At 38.2% G+C, this 19,676-nt stretch overlaps 1 protein-coding gene across 5 annotated transcripts in view; it reads left to right on the forward strand.

The window, feature by feature from the left end:
- The window catches only part of EMB2369 (tRNA synthetase class I (I, L, M and V) family protein), an 87,823-nt gene that overhangs the window by 15,536 nt on the left and 52,611 nt on the right, over positions 1 to 19,676 (forward strand). For all 5 annotated transcript variants that reach the window (XM_090014284.1, XM_090014281.1, XM_090014282.1 and 2 more), the window contains 2 exons: positions 14,969 to 15,230; positions 15,345 to 15,539. In XM_090014284.1, coding sequence (XP_089870410.1) covers positions 14,969 to 15,230; positions 15,345 to 15,539 — 457 coding nt within the window. The remainder of the gene's footprint in view (positions 1 to 14,968; positions 15,231 to 15,344; positions 15,540 to 19,676) is intronic.

Here is a 19,676-nt window from a genome sequence, read left to right on the forward strand (position 1 = left end):
AAGGTGGCCTCTCTTGAAGAATCTACCACCAAAGAAGATGAAGGCAAGAATGGTGATCTCAAAGATACCCTTGGTCAAATATCCATGGCTCTTCAACAAATCCTTAAAGCTACTTCCTCTACATCGGGTGCGGCTATTGCGTCTACATCATCACCCGGTATGTACTCTTGGATCTTAGACTACGGAGCCTCTTTTCATATGACCCCTCATGAAAATGCATTAGTTGATGTTTGCACCAATTCAAAAGGATCTTGTGTTACTACGACTGATGGAACTCTTTTGAAAATTTCTAGTATTGGAATTCTAAACACCAAAAATTCTCAAAATCTTTTTGTTCCAAAATTAAATTTAAACCAATTTAAATACAATCAAATTGCCGACCATGGATGTGAAATATCTTTCTTATCTAATGGTTGCTTTGTGCAGGATCTTTAGTCCGTGAAGCAAGATTGGGCAAGGCCATAGGAAGGGAGACCTCTACTATATGGACCATCGAAACCTTCCTTCAAATTCTTTTTGTTCTTATGTCCAAGAGAAAAGTATTGAAACTTAGCATAAAAGGCTTGGTCATCCAAGCTATTCAAAAATATATCTTTTTTCATTTGGAAACAAATTTTGTAAGGAAAAAGACATTAATTGCAAAGATTGTATTTTTGGAAAAATGAAGTTTATTCCTTTCCCAACTAGAACTTTTCTTTCTTCAAGACCCTTTGAATTGGTGCACTCGGATGTTTGGGGTCCATCTCTGGTTATGTCTAAAGGGGGTTACTCTTACTATGTCACTTTCATCGATGACTTGACTCGATATGTTTGGATTTATTTCCTTAGTCATAAATCAGAAGTTTTTTCCTTCTTTAAAGAATTTCATATGAAAATTCAAAACCAATTTCAAAGTAACATATCCACTTTGAGAACCAATTCCGGTGGTGAATACTTGTCTAATGAATTTCAAAACTATTTAACCAAAAATGGAATTTGTCATAAAAAATCATGCCCTCAGACTCTACAACAAAACAGACTAGCGGAAAGAAAGCATATGTACATTATAAAAACCGCTAGAACATTGCTTGTTTCTAGAAATATTCCAAAAAAAAATTGAGCCAAAGCCGTTCTAACCTCAACATACTTAATCAATAGAATGCCTTCCTCAAAATTAAAGAATGCCTCTCCTTAATAAAAACTTTTTAAATTCTCTTCCGATTTCAATCGCCTCCACATCTTTGGTTGTAAATGCTTTGTTCTCTTACATAAGAGAGATAAGTTATCTCCAAAGGCAATTGAATGCGTTTTTCTTGGTTATGGGGAAAATAAAAAAGGCTATAGGTGTTTTGATTTCAAAAATGACAAACTTTATGTTTCAAAAGATGTAACCTTCGTAGAAGATGAGAATGGTTTTGAAAACATAGAAAAATCACATGAAATTGATTATATGTTTTTATATGATCTTATTAATGACATAAATGATGCTTCTATGAATCATCTTGAAAATATAGAGGACACTTGTGAAGTGTCCAACTGTGATATAACACCACCAAATAGTGGTCCTAATAATGAAAACATTAATGTTTACTCTCCAAGAGATCAAGAAAGGCCCATTAGTGCTTTAGAGAAATTCTCTCAAATTTCTGAATCTTCGGAAGAATCTCTCATTAGGCGCTCTTCAAGAGAATCAATACCACCCAATAGATTTGTATCTTATGAGTCTTTAGCACCCAATTATCAGGCATGTTTAATAACATTACATTCATATTTTGAACCCACTCATTATAATCAAGCTAAGGCTCTGCCACATTGGGTTGAAGCAATGAAAATAGAATTAGATGCGCTATTAAAGGTTAAAACTTGGGACATAGTCGAACTTCCTCCACATAAAAAACCTATTGGATGTTGCTGGGTCTTTAAAGTTAAAACTAAAAGTGATGGATCCCTTGAAAGATATAAAGCCAGGTTAGTAGCCAAGAGATATTCGCAGGAATATGAAATTGACTATGAGGAAACATTCGCTCCTGTAACACGAATGACTAGTGTTAGGACTCTAATAACTGTCTCATAAAAAAATGGCCTATATATCAACTCGATGTGAAAAGTGCATTTCTAAATGAGAATTTAAATGAAGAAGTGTATATGGATCCACCACCTGAAATCAATATTGGTCAAGGTCAAACCCTTAAACTTTTAAAAGCCTTATATGGTCTTAAACAAGCCCCCAAGACTTGGTATGATCATTTTAGTGATATTATGGTTACATTAGGATTTCATTCCTGTTATATTGACACTGCTCTCTTTGTTAAAAGTGCATGTACTAATATTGTTATCTTATTGCTTTATGTTGATGACATGATTATCACTGATAATGATCAAAATAATATTGTTAATGTTAAAAACATGTTAAAAAATAATTTTGACGTCTGATTTAGGCTTCCTCAGATATTTTCTTGGTATTGAAGTCGCATATTCTTCACGAGAATATATTTTGTCACAGATGAAGCTTGTTGCTAATATATGTACTAAGTCTGACATTTCAGATGATAAAAAAGTAGAAACTCCAGAGGTCATTAATGCCAAATGAAGGTTGGAGGACAGAGTTCTTTTGGAACATCCCACTCCCTACAGACAACTCATTGGATCTCTCACTTACCTGACCATCACCAGACGAGACATCGCTCATGCGGTTCACTCTACAAGTAAATTGCAGCATGCTCCTACAACTGTGCATATGAGCGCTGTGCTCCGGATCATTCGATACATCAAAAACACTATAAATAAAGAGCTATTTCTATCCTCATCTTCTTCCTTAAATCTTCTTGCTTATACTGATGCAGATTGTGGATGTAATCTTAATGATAGAATCTCAACTACCGATTTTTGTGTCTTTTTAGGAGATTCCTTAATTGCTTGGAGATGCAAGAAGCAATAGAAAGTCTCATTATCGTATATTGAAGCTGAATACCGGGCTATGACAACCACAACAATGAAACTAGTTTGGCTTCGCAGTCTTCTCAAAGACATGGGGGTTGATATTATTGAAGCCTCACAGCTATGTTGTGACAACAAGAGTGCCATCTATATTGCAAGCAACCATACCTTCCATGAGCGTACCAAACATATCGAGATAGATTGCCACTATGTTCGGGATGAATATTTACGAGACACAATTGCTCTACCATATGTCACTTCAGAATATCAGTTGACAGACTTTTTTATTAAAGCTCTTTCTGCTCCCCGCTTCATGTTCCTTCTTGGCAAACTTTCCGTCCTTTCTCCGTAAAGTTTGAGGGGGGTGTTAAAATATTTACTCATATATATATATATATATCATCAAATTGTCTTTTCACATAGTTGTTTTAGAAAACAACTATTTTATTTTTTCAGCCAATGTAATCTTTAATTTTTATTTTTTCCTTTTTTATTTTTTGTTTTTTATAAATCAAAAGGGTCTCCAACCATAGAATCGTTGGAGCCTCCAACGGTCACAAATGTGATCGTTGGGGGCTCCCAACGACTCCATGGGAGCCCCCTTTAGGCTCTTCTTTTGAGGCCCTTTGGCCCTCCTTTTCTCTCACTCCCTCTTGTATAAATAGGGGTGAACCCCATGTATTCTATATTGCTTGAGAGCTCTCTCTCTCTTTTTAATAAGAGACTTTTTATATTTTTGCCTTCTTTAAGGCTTGTGTTTGTATTGTCCCTTAGTGGACTTGTGAGATTGTCTCTTTTTCATTGTTGCAAGTGCTTATAAGCACTCTTTATATTTTCGCAATATCTCATTACAGAAACCTCATAAGAACACAACGTAAAATAGATGCTTTTTATATTCACAACACATGCTAAAAAGCTTATTTAAAACCTTTACAAGAGGCTCTATATATAGAGGCAGTCCATCAGTCGTTGGACTGCCTCCAATGGTCAGAAATATGATCGTTGGGAGCAGTGAACTGCTTCCCAACAGTCCAACATAATTAAAATTAAAATAAAAATAAAAATAAAAAAGCAAAAAAAGCCTAAAAGAAAACAAAAACAATACAATCCCTATTGGATTGTATAACACATACAATGACCAAAATATCCCTGATATACGTATATTGTATAAATATACATATCAAGTGTGTATATATATATATGTATAATGTATTTTAACAATATGCCATCAGTGCCTTATCGTGTTTCATCCTGAATATATATTTTGGATTCCGAACCTATAAAGATTTAAGAACAACCCCTTTTTCATCCTTTTCTTTCCTTAATATGAATTTCGGTGGGATCTGAATCGATCCATCCAAGTGACTAGAAAGGTCTTTGCTCTGAATAAAAGAAATAGTTTGTCTTTTCCAAGTAAGAAAATTTGAGGTATTATTTTTTTTGAAACTAGCTGATTGGGAAAGCTTGCTGAACGAATCAAAGAGGAAGGAGAAGAATCCATGACAAGTAGAGAAGGAATGAAAAGAATTAGAAAAGAAACGATGCAATAATAGAATCTGTCTGTGTTTTTTTTTTTGCAGATCAGGGATAATTTGCAAAAATATCAGATTATTGCAGCAATAAGGCACGAGTGATCATTTATTTTAAGAAATGCAATATTAAGGAATTAATTAACACAATAAATATATAGAGATGTTCCAAGAGATATCAGATTCAATTCAAATCTGATTGGAAAATCTGCTAGATAACATCTGGTTTGAGAAAACAGTCAAGAAAAGAAACCCCAATATTCCAAATAAGAAAAGTCAAGAAAACCCAAAATCAATCTAGGGTTTTTCTCTCTTTTTTTTTTTATTGAAAGTAACATAGATCTTTTTTGTTTGTTCAGTTTTAGACAGAACAATCAATCAACAACAAGATGAAAGGAGAGAAACAAGAAGAACAAGAGGAAGAAATAGAGCAACGAGCTTCCAGATCTGACGTGATCAAATCTGTCAAGGAAACAAAGATTTTTCAGATCTGAAGAAAACAAAAACACAGATCTGGTATGATTAGATCCGGTATGATCAGATCTGATGTGATATTTTTCAGATCTGATTATATCAGATCTGTCATGATTTGAGAAAATAGAAACCCAGATCTGGTTGAAAAGAATCGTTTATGGATCTGGATCCAATCCAGACTCGTATCCATATAAGGGTTGTGCTATGTTGTAATTTTAAACATTCATTAAAGGGTATTTCTGTACCCTAATATTTGTAATCTTTATATACATATGCTTTGAATAGATCAGTCACGTAAGAGAGATTCGGCCGTGACCTTCTGCAACCCTTTTTTCTTCTTTTCTCGTTTTCCTCCTTGCGCAGGTAAACCTGGAGTTCACCTCTTAACATGGTATCAGAGCAATAGCTTGGGATTGCTTCTCCAAACAGAACTGTCCAAAGAGATCTTAAGTTCCAAGCCAAAAAAAAAAATCTGTGAGTTCAATATATCTCATGTGCATCTTTTTCAAAATTGTGTTTTCTTCAATCTGCGTTCTTTTTCTAAACCCAGAATCAATCTGCGTCTTCTCCAAAACTGTCTCCTTCAATCTGCCTTTTTTTTTTCTAAACCCAGAATCGATCTGCGTCTTTCCTTTTGAATCTTTTTAAACCCAGACCTCCAATCAATCTGCGTTCATCTTCTTAAATCAGCGTCTCAACGTCTTCTTAAATCAGCATCTCAGCATATTTCTGCTTCTTTAATCGCTGATTTCTGAAACTTTTTCTCTAAAATCAGGAACGTCTCTCGACTTCTATCTTCTTCTTCTATTGACAACAATCTTTGATCCTTTAAAGGGATCATCGATCTGCTGCCAATCTTTATCAATCTGAAACCGATTCAGTGTTGACAGCATCAGACCTCTTATGTTTGCTGACCACGACAAGATATAATTTTTTTGGTTAAACTTCTGCCAAAAAAAAGGCAGAATATTAAAACTCGTTGATTCTTTTATCTATTAACTGAATCTGGTCTGGAAATTCTCCTTTTCCTTTATTCCCAATCACTTGTGTTACCCTCAATGGATTCCTCATTCTCACAAACGCCTCTTTCTTTTAATTTTCTTAGTCAACTTGTCTCTGAGAAGTTAAACAATAGCAATTTCTTGACTTGGAAAAGACAGTTCGTCCATTTTATAAGGAGTCAAGATCTCTTTGGACATCTGAATGGGTCAATTCCAACCCCTCCAGAGTTTATCTCACAGGAAAGGAAAATGATAAAGGGCCATCATCTACTGTGCTTCTCAGAAATCCAGGTTATATCGCGTGGATGAAGAGAGACCAAGCATTGGTGGCATACATCACCTCTACATTGTCACAAGAGGTTCTTGTAGCCATCCCTGATGATTGTTCAACCAGGGAATTGTGGGATAAGTTACTTCAGACATATTCACAAATATCCGAGGCTAGAGTTGTGTTTTTTAAGCGAGAATTTCATATATTGAGGAAAGATTCCATGTCGATCATGAAATACTTAAATAGAATGTAGAGTATCACGGATCAACTGGCTATCGTGGGATGTGTGGTTAATGACAAAGATAAAGTACTACAAATTCTAAGCGGACTCGGGCCAAATTATCATGTTCTGACAACGTCATTATTGTGCCTCCCAGAGCTCCCTAAGTTCGAAGATCTACGTGCAAAATTGTTGCAATATGAGTTGAGTCTGAAGGGGTTTTCTGAAGAAAATCATGTGCAATCTGGGACTCAAGAAGTTCTTGCTACAGAGCTAACTTATGGCAGAGGAAGAGGAGGTGGTGCTTTTCGAGGCATGAGTGGACATGAAAGACCTGATTTTGGGGGTCGTGGGCTACTTCCAACGCCCAATGTTTCTTCCAATCTGCAAGGTCAAAGGCCCATTCCTACCTGTTTCTTATGTAACAAAATGAGACATATTAAAGCAAATTGTTGGTTCAATCCCCAAAATAAAGGGAAATCTTTGCAATTAGAAGCCAAGAAAGACACAAAAAATTCAAAGGCTTAGGGAGAAGTGAAAGAGTTACTATTGGCAGTACTGGCAGGGCTAAATATAAAGCAAAATGATAAAGGCACTTGGTATGTTGACTCAGGGGAAACAACCCACGTTTCAGGTGATGAGGGTAAACTTTTAAACCTTATTCCTTATGTTGGTAGAAATAGCATAGTCATAGGAGATGGGACCCACCACTCTATATCGCACATTGGAAATGTTGTTATACCCATGTCTAAGTCTTCCCTTCAACTTCCAAATGTTCTTCATGCACCAAATATTCAGAAAAATATTGTTTCTGTGTCAAAACTTGTTGATGATATTAATGCTTCAGTTGAATTTACTCTCTCTGTTTATGTCAAGGATCTACGCACGAGGGAGACATTCGCTGAAGGAAAAAGGCGAGGCAATATGTACATTTTTCAAGAAGATCCCTCCTCCATAGTTCATTCCACTTATTCATCGAAGCTCTATCAACATCCATCATTAGTCTCATATGAGTCCGTGTTCGTTATTTCTGAATGTAATAAGCCAATCCTTTGGCACAGTCGATTGGGTCATTGTGGTCGTCATTTCATTGAAAAACTTGTCTCAAATAATTTGATTTCTAAGTCTAGTCTGGGTTAAAAAACAAGTAAAATAAAATGTCTGAGTTGTCATTTATGTAAGAGTCATGTTTTACCCTTCAATTCAATCAATAAAAGAGCTTCAAGGCCTTTTGAGATCATATGTTCTGACATGAGTGTCGCCCCCTTTTCGAAACTCGAATGATAATTGCTTTTGAACATCTATAAATAGTACTGTGGCACTGTGCATAGGGTGGTGCATAGAGTTTTGGCTTGAGCTAGGTTGCTGCGCACGAGGTGGTGTGTAAGGCTGGACATCTGTCTATGCTATGCATGGATTGATGCATAGTGCCAATGATTGTTTCAGAGTCGTACATGTGTGGGGCTTAGGGCTGTCAGGCTGCTGAAGTGATACAAATCGAAAAACTGGATTCATGAGGAAACAACTAAGTTATGATACTTCTACATGAATTATGCTATGAAAGCAGAGGCAATGGAAAACAAAGTAAATTAATGCATAAATAACAATATTCAATCCATCAACTCTAGCTCAGAAACCCCTATAATGAGTATTGTTGAGACATGCCTATAAGGGCATTTTGGGTTTACGTATTATTATATATTGTGTGAGGGTTATTTTGTAATTTGGTGCTCATGTTTAATCTCTATTTAAGTAGAGATTAAACCCTAATATGATAATGAGACTTTCCCTCTCTCTCTCTCTATCGGTTCCTGTGTGCTCCATTAAAGCTTCAACATGGTATCAGAGCAGCGTGCGACCTTGGGTGCCTGAGTTCCAACATCATCTTCCTTCGAGCAACATCTCATTGGATAGTCGGAGGAGATCGACATCCTTCTCTTCTGATCAGAGTTCGGTCCTTCTGTGTGAAGATCAGACCTGGCGACAGATTTGCAGTCCGACCTAGTCACGATTATTGACTAGAGGTCGTGACTCAGATCTGAAGCCAAATCTCGGAGCAATTTGGAAATCTATTGAAGATGGATCGTTGTGATTTGACAAGCTGGAGCAGCAGGTTGATATCTGGGTGTTGAAGTCTTGGCGTTGACGATGTTGCAGTTGGTGGTGATTTAGAGCCTGTTGCATGGTGTGGACCAGATCTGTCTCCATTGCAGGCATGTTAAAGATGCTGTGATCAGATCAGATCGGCTGTGGTCGTGAGTTGTTGCTGTTAATATCGTTGTGGTGCTGGCGATCAGCGGTCTGTGTGTTGACTTGGGTTGCTGTTCATGTGTGTTGACGTGGTGATGTTAAATCAGATCATATTCAGATCTGATATTTGTTTTTGGTGTAGTTGAAGTTGTCTACTGCAGACCAACACCTTGGTTCCCAACTTGATGTGCTTGCTCCTATCAAATATTGATTTGCTGGAGTGTAAGCATCTCAATAGTTTTGCTGAGATAATCTAGAAAGTGGTCTATTTGTCTGCGTCTTCTGGTTGTTGTTGGTTTTACATTGGACTTTGGAACTCTTTGGCATGTCTACTAGAGACCGTATTCTTATCTGACATTTTCTGTCTAAGTTAGATCATATCTATGGTGGTAGCATAGATGTCGAATAAGTCTGCTAAGTCCGGCATGAACCAGTCGCGTCACAGTCTTGGTATTGTCTAAGGTAGCAGTTGCTGAGTAGATCAGTTCTGATTCGTATTATTCAGATATGAAATGGGTCGTGATATTCAGTGTATTGTTGTGGATCTGATCTGAGTCTATATCAGATTGGCTGTTGTGGTGGAGAGGTTAATCTACCATTGTTAGCTGGAAGTTTTGGCAGTTTCAGGTATGAACCAGACACATCTTTATCGTGTTGGATATGTGGTATTGATATACATCCTATAGCAATCCTTTGTTGAGGTGGAAGGTTTTGGTCAAGTTCCTTTAAAATTATATTTGAAGTGTGGATCCAAACATGCGGCAGTCGTGTATCTCAGATTTCATTGGTAAAATCCAATCCAGATATAGTAGGTTTCATAGTTGGTTGTTGGTGTGCGCATGTGATTATAACTTTTTTTTTCAAGCCCATTACTTTTCCTTATGGGTGCAGATTACTCCAATGATTATGTAACTCTTAGTCGGGCTGAATATAACAAGCTCCTTACCTTAGGCTCATCCACATCGAAGTCTTCTGTTGCGAAGGTTGCGTGCTCGACAGGTGATGACCTATCTGGCCAAGGTGGTAGGTGGATCATTGATTCTGGAGCATCCAGACACTTGTGCAGAAATTCGAGTAACTTTTTAAGTTTAAAACCTATGGTTGATCAAAAAGGGGTAGTTCTTGCTGATGGCAGCTCTTCCCCAATTGTAGGGCAGGGAAACATGTCTATTTCCCCTACTCTTCAACTGTCGCATGTTCTTCATGCTCTTTCGTTTCCACATAATTTATTATCCGTCAGTCGAATGACAAAAGAGTTGAATTGTAGAGTGATTTTTGATCCTATGGGGTGCACTTTTCAAGACTTGCTGATGGGGAGAAGGATTGGTGGCGATTATGAGGAAGGTGGTCTGTATTATCTACATCAACCAGAGGTTTCAGCTTATTCTGCTGTTACATCATCCTCAAGTCCTCTATTGTGACATCATCGTCTGGGTCACCTTCCAGTGACAAAACTTCGTCGTGTCGTTCCTCATATACCTCCTTCAGTTTCCTTTCAGTGTGAAACATGTCAATTGGGAAAACATTGTCGAAGCTCTTTTCCCTCCAGTCAGAGTCCGCCAAGTCAAGGATTATTTGATCTTCTTCATGTCGATGTGTGGGGTCCGAGTAGGATTCCTAATAGGACTCAGTGTCATTATTATCTAATTATTGTTGATGACTTCTCAAGGTTATCGTGGGTGTTCCTGTTAAAAGATCGGTCTCAAGGTCCTGTCATTCTTAAATCTTTAATTGCTGAGATAAGAACTCAATTTGACGTATGTATTAAAATTGTTCGCACTGATAATGCTCTTGAGTTCAAATCCAAAGACTTGCTTCAATTCTATTCTGCTAATGGGATTCAACCTCAATTTACATGTCCATATACCTCCCAGCAAAATGGTGTGGCTGAGAGAAAACATAGACAAATCCTCAATGTTGCTCGGTGCCTTATGATTCAATCCAATATGCCTGCTTCATACTGGGGCGATGCGGTTTTGACTGCCGACTTTCTTATAAATTGCATGCCTTCAAGCTCTGTAGAAGACCAGATCCCAATTCAAATTCTCCATCCAGAGGCTCCTCTCTTCCCTATCCCCCCTTAAGTTTTTGGATGTGTGTGTTTTGTGCATAAGCTGGGTCCTGATCGAGATAAACTTACTGCGCAATCTATTAAATGTGTTTTCCTTGGGTATCCTAAGAGCCAAAAAGGATATCGTTGCTACGACCCTATATCTCATAAAGAGTATGTCAGTGCGGACGTTACCTTCTTTGAGTCTATTCCTTATTTTTCGAGTTCTACTCCAAGATTACACGAGAGCCTTGGTGATATCCTTCCTCTGCCGATTCCTCCCTTTCTGTTAGAGTCACTTCCTCCTCAGTCCTTGACTCCATCGTCTGGTGTGTCTCGCTACCGAAACCCTCCCATAGTATACACTCATAGGGTACTACCTACCTCCATGCCACCATTATCTCCTTCTCCTGAGGCAAGTATTTTTGAGCATACTGCAGTCTCTGCTTCTGATGATGATCTTCCCATTGCTCTGCGCAAGGGAAAGAGACAATGCACTCTTCATCACATCTCGCAATTTGTTTCAGAAGTTAATCTTGGGGCATCTATGAAGAATTTTATTTCAGCTCTGTCTGCCTCCTCTGTTTCGTTTCATCACAATCAAGCTCTATTCGACTCCAACTGGATGCAGGCTATGCGTGATGAGATGGAGGCCCTATGGTCTCGAGGCACTTGGGACTTGGTTGATCCTCCTACTGATGCAGATATTGTAGGCTGCAAATGGGTATATAACATTAAATATAACTCAGATGGGTCGATTGAACGATACAAAGCCCGGTTGGTTGCAAAAGGCTATACTCAGACTTATGGTGTTGACTTTTTTTAAACTTTTTTCCCAGTTGCTCGTCTTGGCACTATTCGTCTCGTTCTTTATGTTGTTGTGTACCATGGATGACCCCTGTTTCAGTTGGATGTCAAGAATGCCTTTTTGTATGGGGATTTGCATGAAACTGTCTACATGCAACAACCCCGAGGCTTCGAGGTTCGGGGGAGTGTCAGAAGGTGTGCAAATTGAAGAAGGCTATTTATGGCCTGAAGCAGAGCCCTTGGGCATGGTTTCACAAATTATTTGAGGTAATGTCGAGTTTTGAATTTGTCAGGTCAGCTTCAGATCATTCCTTGTTTATCAAGAAAACCAGTGCTGAAATTGTTGTTATGGTGGTATATGTCGATGACATCATATTAACAGGGAGCAGTGCCCAAGATATTTCTGGAACAAAAGATCATCTTCAGAAACACTTTGTTACTAAAGATCTTGGTCACCTTCAATATTTTCTGGGTATCGAGGTTGCAAGAAACAAAGAGGGCTTAGTGTTGTCTCTAAGAAAGTATGTGTTGGATTTATTAAAAGAGACTGGAATGCTAGGAGCTAAGCCAACTAACATTCCAATGGATCCCAAAACTCACATGTTCGATGAGAAGTCTGACCATGTTGATAGTGCCAACTTTAGATCCTTGGTGGGTAAGTTGTTATACGTGACTACATTTCATTAGCCGTGAGTAAAATCAGTCAGTTCATGGACAAACCTACAAAAGTTCACTGGGATACAACTATGATGGTTCTTTGGTACTTAAAGTCATCTCCTGGTAAAGGTCTATTGTTTAAACGAAATCCCTCCTTGGACGTTGTTGCTTACACTGACGCAAATTATGCGGGGTCAGTTGAAGATAGGAAGTCAACATCAGGATTTTGTGTGTTTGTGGGAGGAAATCTTGTTACCTGGAGGAGTAAGAAACAAACCGTTGTAGCCAGGTCGAGTGCTGAATCTGAATACCGAGCGATGGCCCAGACCGCAACTGAGATTATGTGGGTAAAATCAGTTTTGACCAAGCTTCAGGAGAAAGTATCCTTACCTATGTTGATGATGTGTGACAATAGGGCTGCTACATATATTGCCAACAACCCAGTGTTTCATGAAAGGACTAAACATATTGAAGTTGACTGTCACCATATTCGCGACTTGGTTAAGGTTGGGTATATCTGCACCGATCATGTATCTTCCGAAGATCAAGTAGCTGATGTCTTTACCAAAGCTCTGGCGAGGCCGAGTTTCTCTCACTGTTGTGACAAGCTGAGCATGATTGATATCTATGCTCCAGCTTGAGGGAGAGTGTTGAGAATGCCTATAAAGGCATTTTGGGTTTACGTATTATTATATATTGTGTGAGGGTTATTTTGTAATTTGGTGCTCACGTTTAATCTCTATTTAAGTGGAGATTAAACGCTAATATGATAATGAGACTTTCCCTCTCTCTCTCTCTCTCGGTTTCTCTCTCTCTCGGTTCCTATGTGCTCCATCAAAGCTTCAACAAGTATTTATAAGGAAGCTACTTTGGATTCGAGATGGATCCATTATATTAAAAGATCCAAGTCTATATAAGAAATCCAAATAAGAAGCGTAAACTATACTGGATCCAAATGGATCTCTTGGACCCGGGCTGCACGCTGTTCCGCTCCTGGATCACCAGGTTAGGTTCACCTAGCGCCACACGAGCTCGAAAACCCATGACAGTTACTCTGTTGGGTGAGAAAAAAGACAACTTTTATGTTACAAATTCAAATATGTAAAATATACCTTGTTACTTTTTACAGAACATGGCTAACTTTTTGTTTCCCTATGAAACAAAATACTCTCTATACGTGAAAAGTAGCCATGCATTTTAGAAAATTCGATTGGTATTTTGGTCATTTTAATTAGTTAAGTGCAGCTAACATTAATATAACTAGCTTAATGTTAAATAAACTCCATGTATATATATGCATTCCTTGGAAAATGTGTTCCTAAATATTTACAATTTCTTGCCAAGTGTTTTTTTTGTTCGATGCACACACACACACATATATATATATATATATGTATATATATATATATATATATATATATATATATATATATATATATATATATATATATATATATATATATATATATATATGAATGTATGTGACCAAACTATCTCCATTCATGTTGAAAGAGAACGGAATGCTGATAATCAAGGTTGGCCAATTTGGTCAGCCCATTGTGGCCTGTAAAAAAGGTCGGTTTTAAAAAGACGAAAAAAGGAGTGCGAAAATGAGCTCTCTATTTTCTGGTTTTCTTGTGGTTCGTCTTCATCTCCTCCCTCACAGTGAAGCTGTTCAGGGTGGCTGTATCATGGAGGCTAACCTACTCAGTGCTAAGGGTGGTTAGTATAGCACGAGAATGTGCGGGCTTGGTTGTATCCCAAAAGCGAAGTTGTGCACGACCCTGCTGTTTAAGGCGTGAACAGCAAGGGGCAAAGCTACTCTTCTTATAAAGAGTTTCAATTCAGGGACCTTCAATTGAGCTATTATTGGATCATTCCCAATGCCGAAAAGTAGAAAACATGCTGTTCATAAATGATCAGCATAAGTAATGGTACCTCTAAGACTAACACCCCAGACCATTGCTTGTGCAGCGCTATTACCACCTCTCTTTTGAGCATACTGCTTAATAATGTCATGGAAATGGATCCACCCTTGCTTACTGCTGCTACTCCTTGCAATTCCAAACCTTACTAACATTGCTGCTGCTTCAGCTACAGATCTCTGAATATGGGAAGTCCTACAGCAACCAGTAATTGCACAGAAACATTTTGTCCATGACTGCAATCTGGGATGTCTGCCATGTAACTTATCCACTGCTAATGCCAATATTGAGACTGGGATTGCAGATGGAGCAAACCAGCCGCTTACCCACACAATACTTGTGGCCAAGTTTTCAGGTCCATCCTCATGATAAACAATGTTTTTAACTTGGTTAATCCTAAATCTAATAGTAGTTTTAATATTAATAAACAGTGACAGTGATGGTGGTAGGATTAATGATGATTATAGTTCTTTTCCCATGCAATATGTTGTTTGGTTGGTAAGTCCCACTATCATAGTCAAGCGTCTTGGGTGTGCAATTCACCTGCTTGACAATTGAAATAAGCACCTCCTTTCCTTTCAAAGATTCGTCAGCATGAGTAATTGAAAATACTCTTAGGTCTGTGGTTACTGGAATCCTTTTGATCTTGCATCACTGAACTCATTTGAGTTCCTTGTTGTCTTGTATTTATTTTTTATTTCAAGGTGATGTTAGTAGAAGCTTGTCTCCCGAAATGCAGAAATATCTTTTTGTAATGGTGCTAATAGATTCTTGTGGAAGTCTTCCCTTTGGGTTTTCTTTAGAAATTTTGTGCTTGACAACCTCTTTTTTGGTGCTTACTTTGTTGCAATTCTTGGGCCTTTGGCAGTTATGGAACTGGAGCAATAATGGCTGTACCTGCACATGATTCTAGAGACCATGCCTTTGCTATTAAGTATAAAATTCCAATACGTTGGGTTATTGCCTCAGATGGCATTAGCAGTGGTTATGGAGAACCTTATGCTGGTGATGGAACTGTAATAAATTCATTGAATGTGATATCTGGACTTAACATCAATGGCTTGTCTAGCACAGAAGCTGCTGCAAAAATCATCAGATGGGCAGAAAGTAGCGGCATTGGGAAAAGAAAGGTGCTACTTTCGGGTTAATGCTGAATTCTTCTGCAGAAACTGTACTTTACCTGGTTTAAGTTGCACATCTATGGCATAAGCTAAAAGGTTAATCTGATACATGGTTTGGAGTAGGTAAACTACAAATTACGCGATTGGCTATTTGCTCGACAACGTTATTGGGGGGAGCCTTTCCCTATCATTTTTTTGGATGATTCTGGCGAAATAGTTCCTGTTCCAGAAAGTGACCTACCTGTTACACTGCCTGAATTAGATGATTTCAGCCCCACAGGAACTGGAGAACCACCACTAACAAAAGCTGTCTCTTGGGTATGCAAACTTGGGAACTTCCTTTGGTTTCTAGAATGTTCGTTTATCCTTTAAAATCTTGTGATTATGAAATATTGATTGTTTTCTGCTTGTTTGTTTTTGAAACTGGTTGTGAGTAGTGACTATGAATCTTTGATAGCTGTTATTAGTCCAATTGTTTAATTTCAACTTCAAGTTTTGAGATTCAAAATAAGTATAGGAAGGATAAGCCTTCCTAAATGTATTTTGTATGTGAGCATCTCTATTTCTCTCTAGAACTTTAAATCACTCATTTCTTGGGAAGAAAGCATACAATGCATTTTTTTTATTAATGTCATATAAATATGCATCATTGCCACATAACATGGTAAAACTGTGTATCTAATGCTTAGGAAAATAACTATGGCATGATTAATCATTTCTCTAATGGCATGGTTCTTTTGTTTTTCTATTAGCTGGAAGTCAAAGTTGATGAAGATCCAACTATGTCAGTATGGAGACATGTATTCGTATGGAGACATGTATTCGATTTATGCACTTTCTTGTGTATTCTTCCTATATTACATTTATGACATGGATATGATAATTCATTCTTATTGTGATCAAGTTATGCCTATGTCTCTGGATACAAAGAAGGTAGATTACTATAATGTTTCTGGCAATCCAGCCTGAAATGACATCTTGGTTTGACATCTTATGGATTAACTTGCCTGGTATCAATGTTATCAACATCGTATCGTACCGTAGTATTGGTGGGGGAACCGATACGATGTGAGACCCATATCATATTTGATGCAGGGCAGGACCCGATTGGGTCCATCGTGCCACCCGATCCGCCACAAAGGGCAGATGAACGACCCCGCGTGTATGACTCACTTGCAGGGACGGAACCACGACGTAGAGAAGTACCCCTGCACACATACGCCAGGCGTGGTGGAGTTTGCACGCCCCAGAACCAGCTGCAGATAGAGGCTGACCCGGATCGTGGGTCGGATCCAAGTCTGGACCCGCGACTCGGGTCTAGTAAATAGCCTTTAAAAGGCCTTCCTAGGGTTGCGTGGAGGATTATTGAAGAGTTTTCAGCCGTCATCTGCTTACTGCATTTTTATTATTCTGCATCCTGTTTTCCTTCTTAAGTTTTTTCCTGTTATTAGTTTTCTCCATTGTTTATTGAGACCATTTGAGATTAATAAAGAGGTTCAGCCACACCGATTCAAGGTGGGCATTTGTTTTCACTCCTCCTCCGACGTGGGCTGCATCAAAGTGGTATCAGAGCCGCACCCATCTTCATCAGCGAGATGGCTCTTGAAGCAGGGAGCGATCCAGTGCGAGGCGAGGAACGTGAGAAGGCTGGCAGCGAAGACCCCTTACTGCATGTCATGGACGTGTTGACGAAAATCCAAGAGAACCTGTAACGACCCCAATCCATACCCTTTAAAAATGCGGAATATTTTTTTTTCTAAGAGTTGCGGAAACCTTCCCAGAGATCTGGGGTCCTCACAGTTCCACTTTCCATTGGATAGCCCAACCACCACAAACGAAGTTGCAATTATCATCCATATCAACCAACTAAAACTCTTTTATTAATGAGTAAGAAAATTTCAAAGACAAGGTTTTCTTCAACTGAAAATAAAGTAACAATTTCAGAAATTAAAAGAAATAAAAGACAAAAGAAAAAGCCACTATATCCTCTACTGAAGCTGACAAGCCCAAGTATAAACTCATCTATCCCCAGATGCATGTCCAACTTCACTGTTCACCATTACCTGTGAAAAACCAACAAAGTAGGGTGTCAGAACCGAAATTTTGAGCACAGCTACTTATAAAGAAAACAGGTGAGAGAAAGAACATGGATAAGATTTCATGCAGTGATTTGAGTGAGTACAAATATAAAATTTGCAACATTTAAATATTCATAACTACCAATAATTGTATATACTCACCAGTCAAGAACAGTAAAACAGTGTCATATGTCAATAACTAAATAATCAAACCTTTCAACATGATTTCACCAAGTAAAGCATATGCTACCACCAAATGATGTCATGATATCAAGAATGATTCAAACATGCATGATCTAATGCATAACAGAAAAATGCATGATTATGTGCAATGCATGATTTTTTCTGTTATCTTTCATTTAAGTTCCATCTTTCCATATGCATGCCTTATTAAATGCACACATCCTTAAGTTCCTCTTTTTAATTACAGTTGCCAGCGGATACACCAAACGGGTACAAACCCCGAGGTCAAGTAGGTTCCCAGGGTAGCTTAACACACAATTTGTATTTTATGACTGGGTTCCCACTTAGCCCTCGACCGATATCAGGAAACAGTACCATCCATCGGAACATTAGACCTACACATCTAATGTCGGGGACACAAGGGACACCCCACGCCCACAAGTGCCACTTCCTTGGTACCATAAACTCACAGCTGTGACTAACACACCACTCCCGGGTAAAGTGACAGACTCTCCCTAAAACCGTGGTCAGGAGAAAAACCTCAATATCGGGTTCAGGGGCAACAACACACACGGAGTTTTTGTATCCTCACAGTCTCCCCAAGACCGGATATCCAAGATTCTCATACTCCAGATGAGATATCCCAGAATGTAAATTACATTGTTCTTATTCGTTATATTTTTATTTGATTTCATTCTTTAAGTTTGCAACACAATATGCAAAAGTAAAGTGAAAAACCCGCATCCTCCCTTGCAGGGATCCATTCGGGACTCCAGCCCGGATAAACCATTAGAACAGTGTAGTAATGTGCCAAACCATCTTATGTGGTTTAAGTGATGCTTTTAAAAACATATGTAAAAGAAAACCAAACCCACGGCTCTCCAGGCCGGTGATGGTTCAATTAGGCCATCGATGCATCACATAATAAAACCAAGCAGTGTTTACCCATAACACTATGCCAAATGCCAAAAACATGTATATTCATGCAAATATGAACCCAAACATATGCATGTCATAATTCATTCATATGCATCTTCAACATGTGTGTGTTACCTACATCACATATGGGCATTGACCAAATCCATGGTTTCTTTAAGTGTATGAGTGTACATGTACCATTTCAAGAAGAATTATCAATAACTGGACCATGCTCACATTCTTATCATGTATACACTTGTACCAAAGCAATACATTTTAACAAAAATCAAATATTTCTCATGTTACAATTTCTACAACACAAACACCGATGCCCCGGTACCTTTAAACCAGTCGGGCAAAAGCATCGAATTTACATTGACTTATGTATTAACTTTATTAACTCAGGGTACAAAAGGTGAACCCCTGGTTCCAGACATAGCAATTCAAGTGCCAACCGCAATCGACCTATAGGTTCGGTTATTGGTTCACTTCTAGGAAATATACATTTTCAAGTCAATCATATAAAGGACCTTGTAAAGTTTCATAGATAATAACTTATAGCACTCTATGCCCTCCCTGAATTCATGAATTCCCTATACAGTCCATTTGCTATTATTTTTATGGAGGCTATCATCAACCACTAAACTTCCCAAGGGTATAGTTCATCTTTTCTATCATTTTTTTTTCTCTTTTCTCTTTTTTTTTTTTTCGGTTTGGGGAAATACCCAAGAGCTGAACATGGGATTTTACTCAGGGTTCCTGAAATGACAAAAATCTGTAATAAGGCGTACTCAGTAATAGATAACTCTTACATGTTCAAGTGTAGATAAGATGCAAGATTGCGGACTCATCACTATATACACATACATTTTCTTAAATACGCAACATATAGCACATGAAAGCACCCAGACTGGTCAACATAATTGCATCAGTCATCTTCAAATGCGCCCGCCAATACACGCATAAGTAAGCAAATCAATACAACGAATATGACAGGAACTTCTAAGATGTGCATGGAATTACTTTTCACATATCCAGCAACAGGTATAGGAAATACGAAACAAAAACCACATGTGCGAGAATAAATACACATAGCCAAAGGCATTTATGCATGCAGACATGAAGGCCAAAACATGATAATAGTAGCAGTATATGCTACTGATCCTCGCAAGGGGCTGAGAAACAGAAAATTAATGCGACCTGAAGTTATAAGTGGAAATCAAGAGATCAAGCCCGAGTTCTACAGGGTGACGAAGGTTGGCTCATAAAAGTAAAT

The sequence above is a fragment of the Nuphar pumila genome, chromosome 7, assembly GCF_984573655.1.
Source record: "Nuphar pumila chromosome 7, dmNupPumi1.hap1.1, whole genome shotgun sequence".
Classification (NCBI taxonomy): Eukaryota; Viridiplantae; Streptophyta; class Magnoliopsida; order Nymphaeales; family Nymphaeaceae; genus Nuphar; species Nuphar pumila.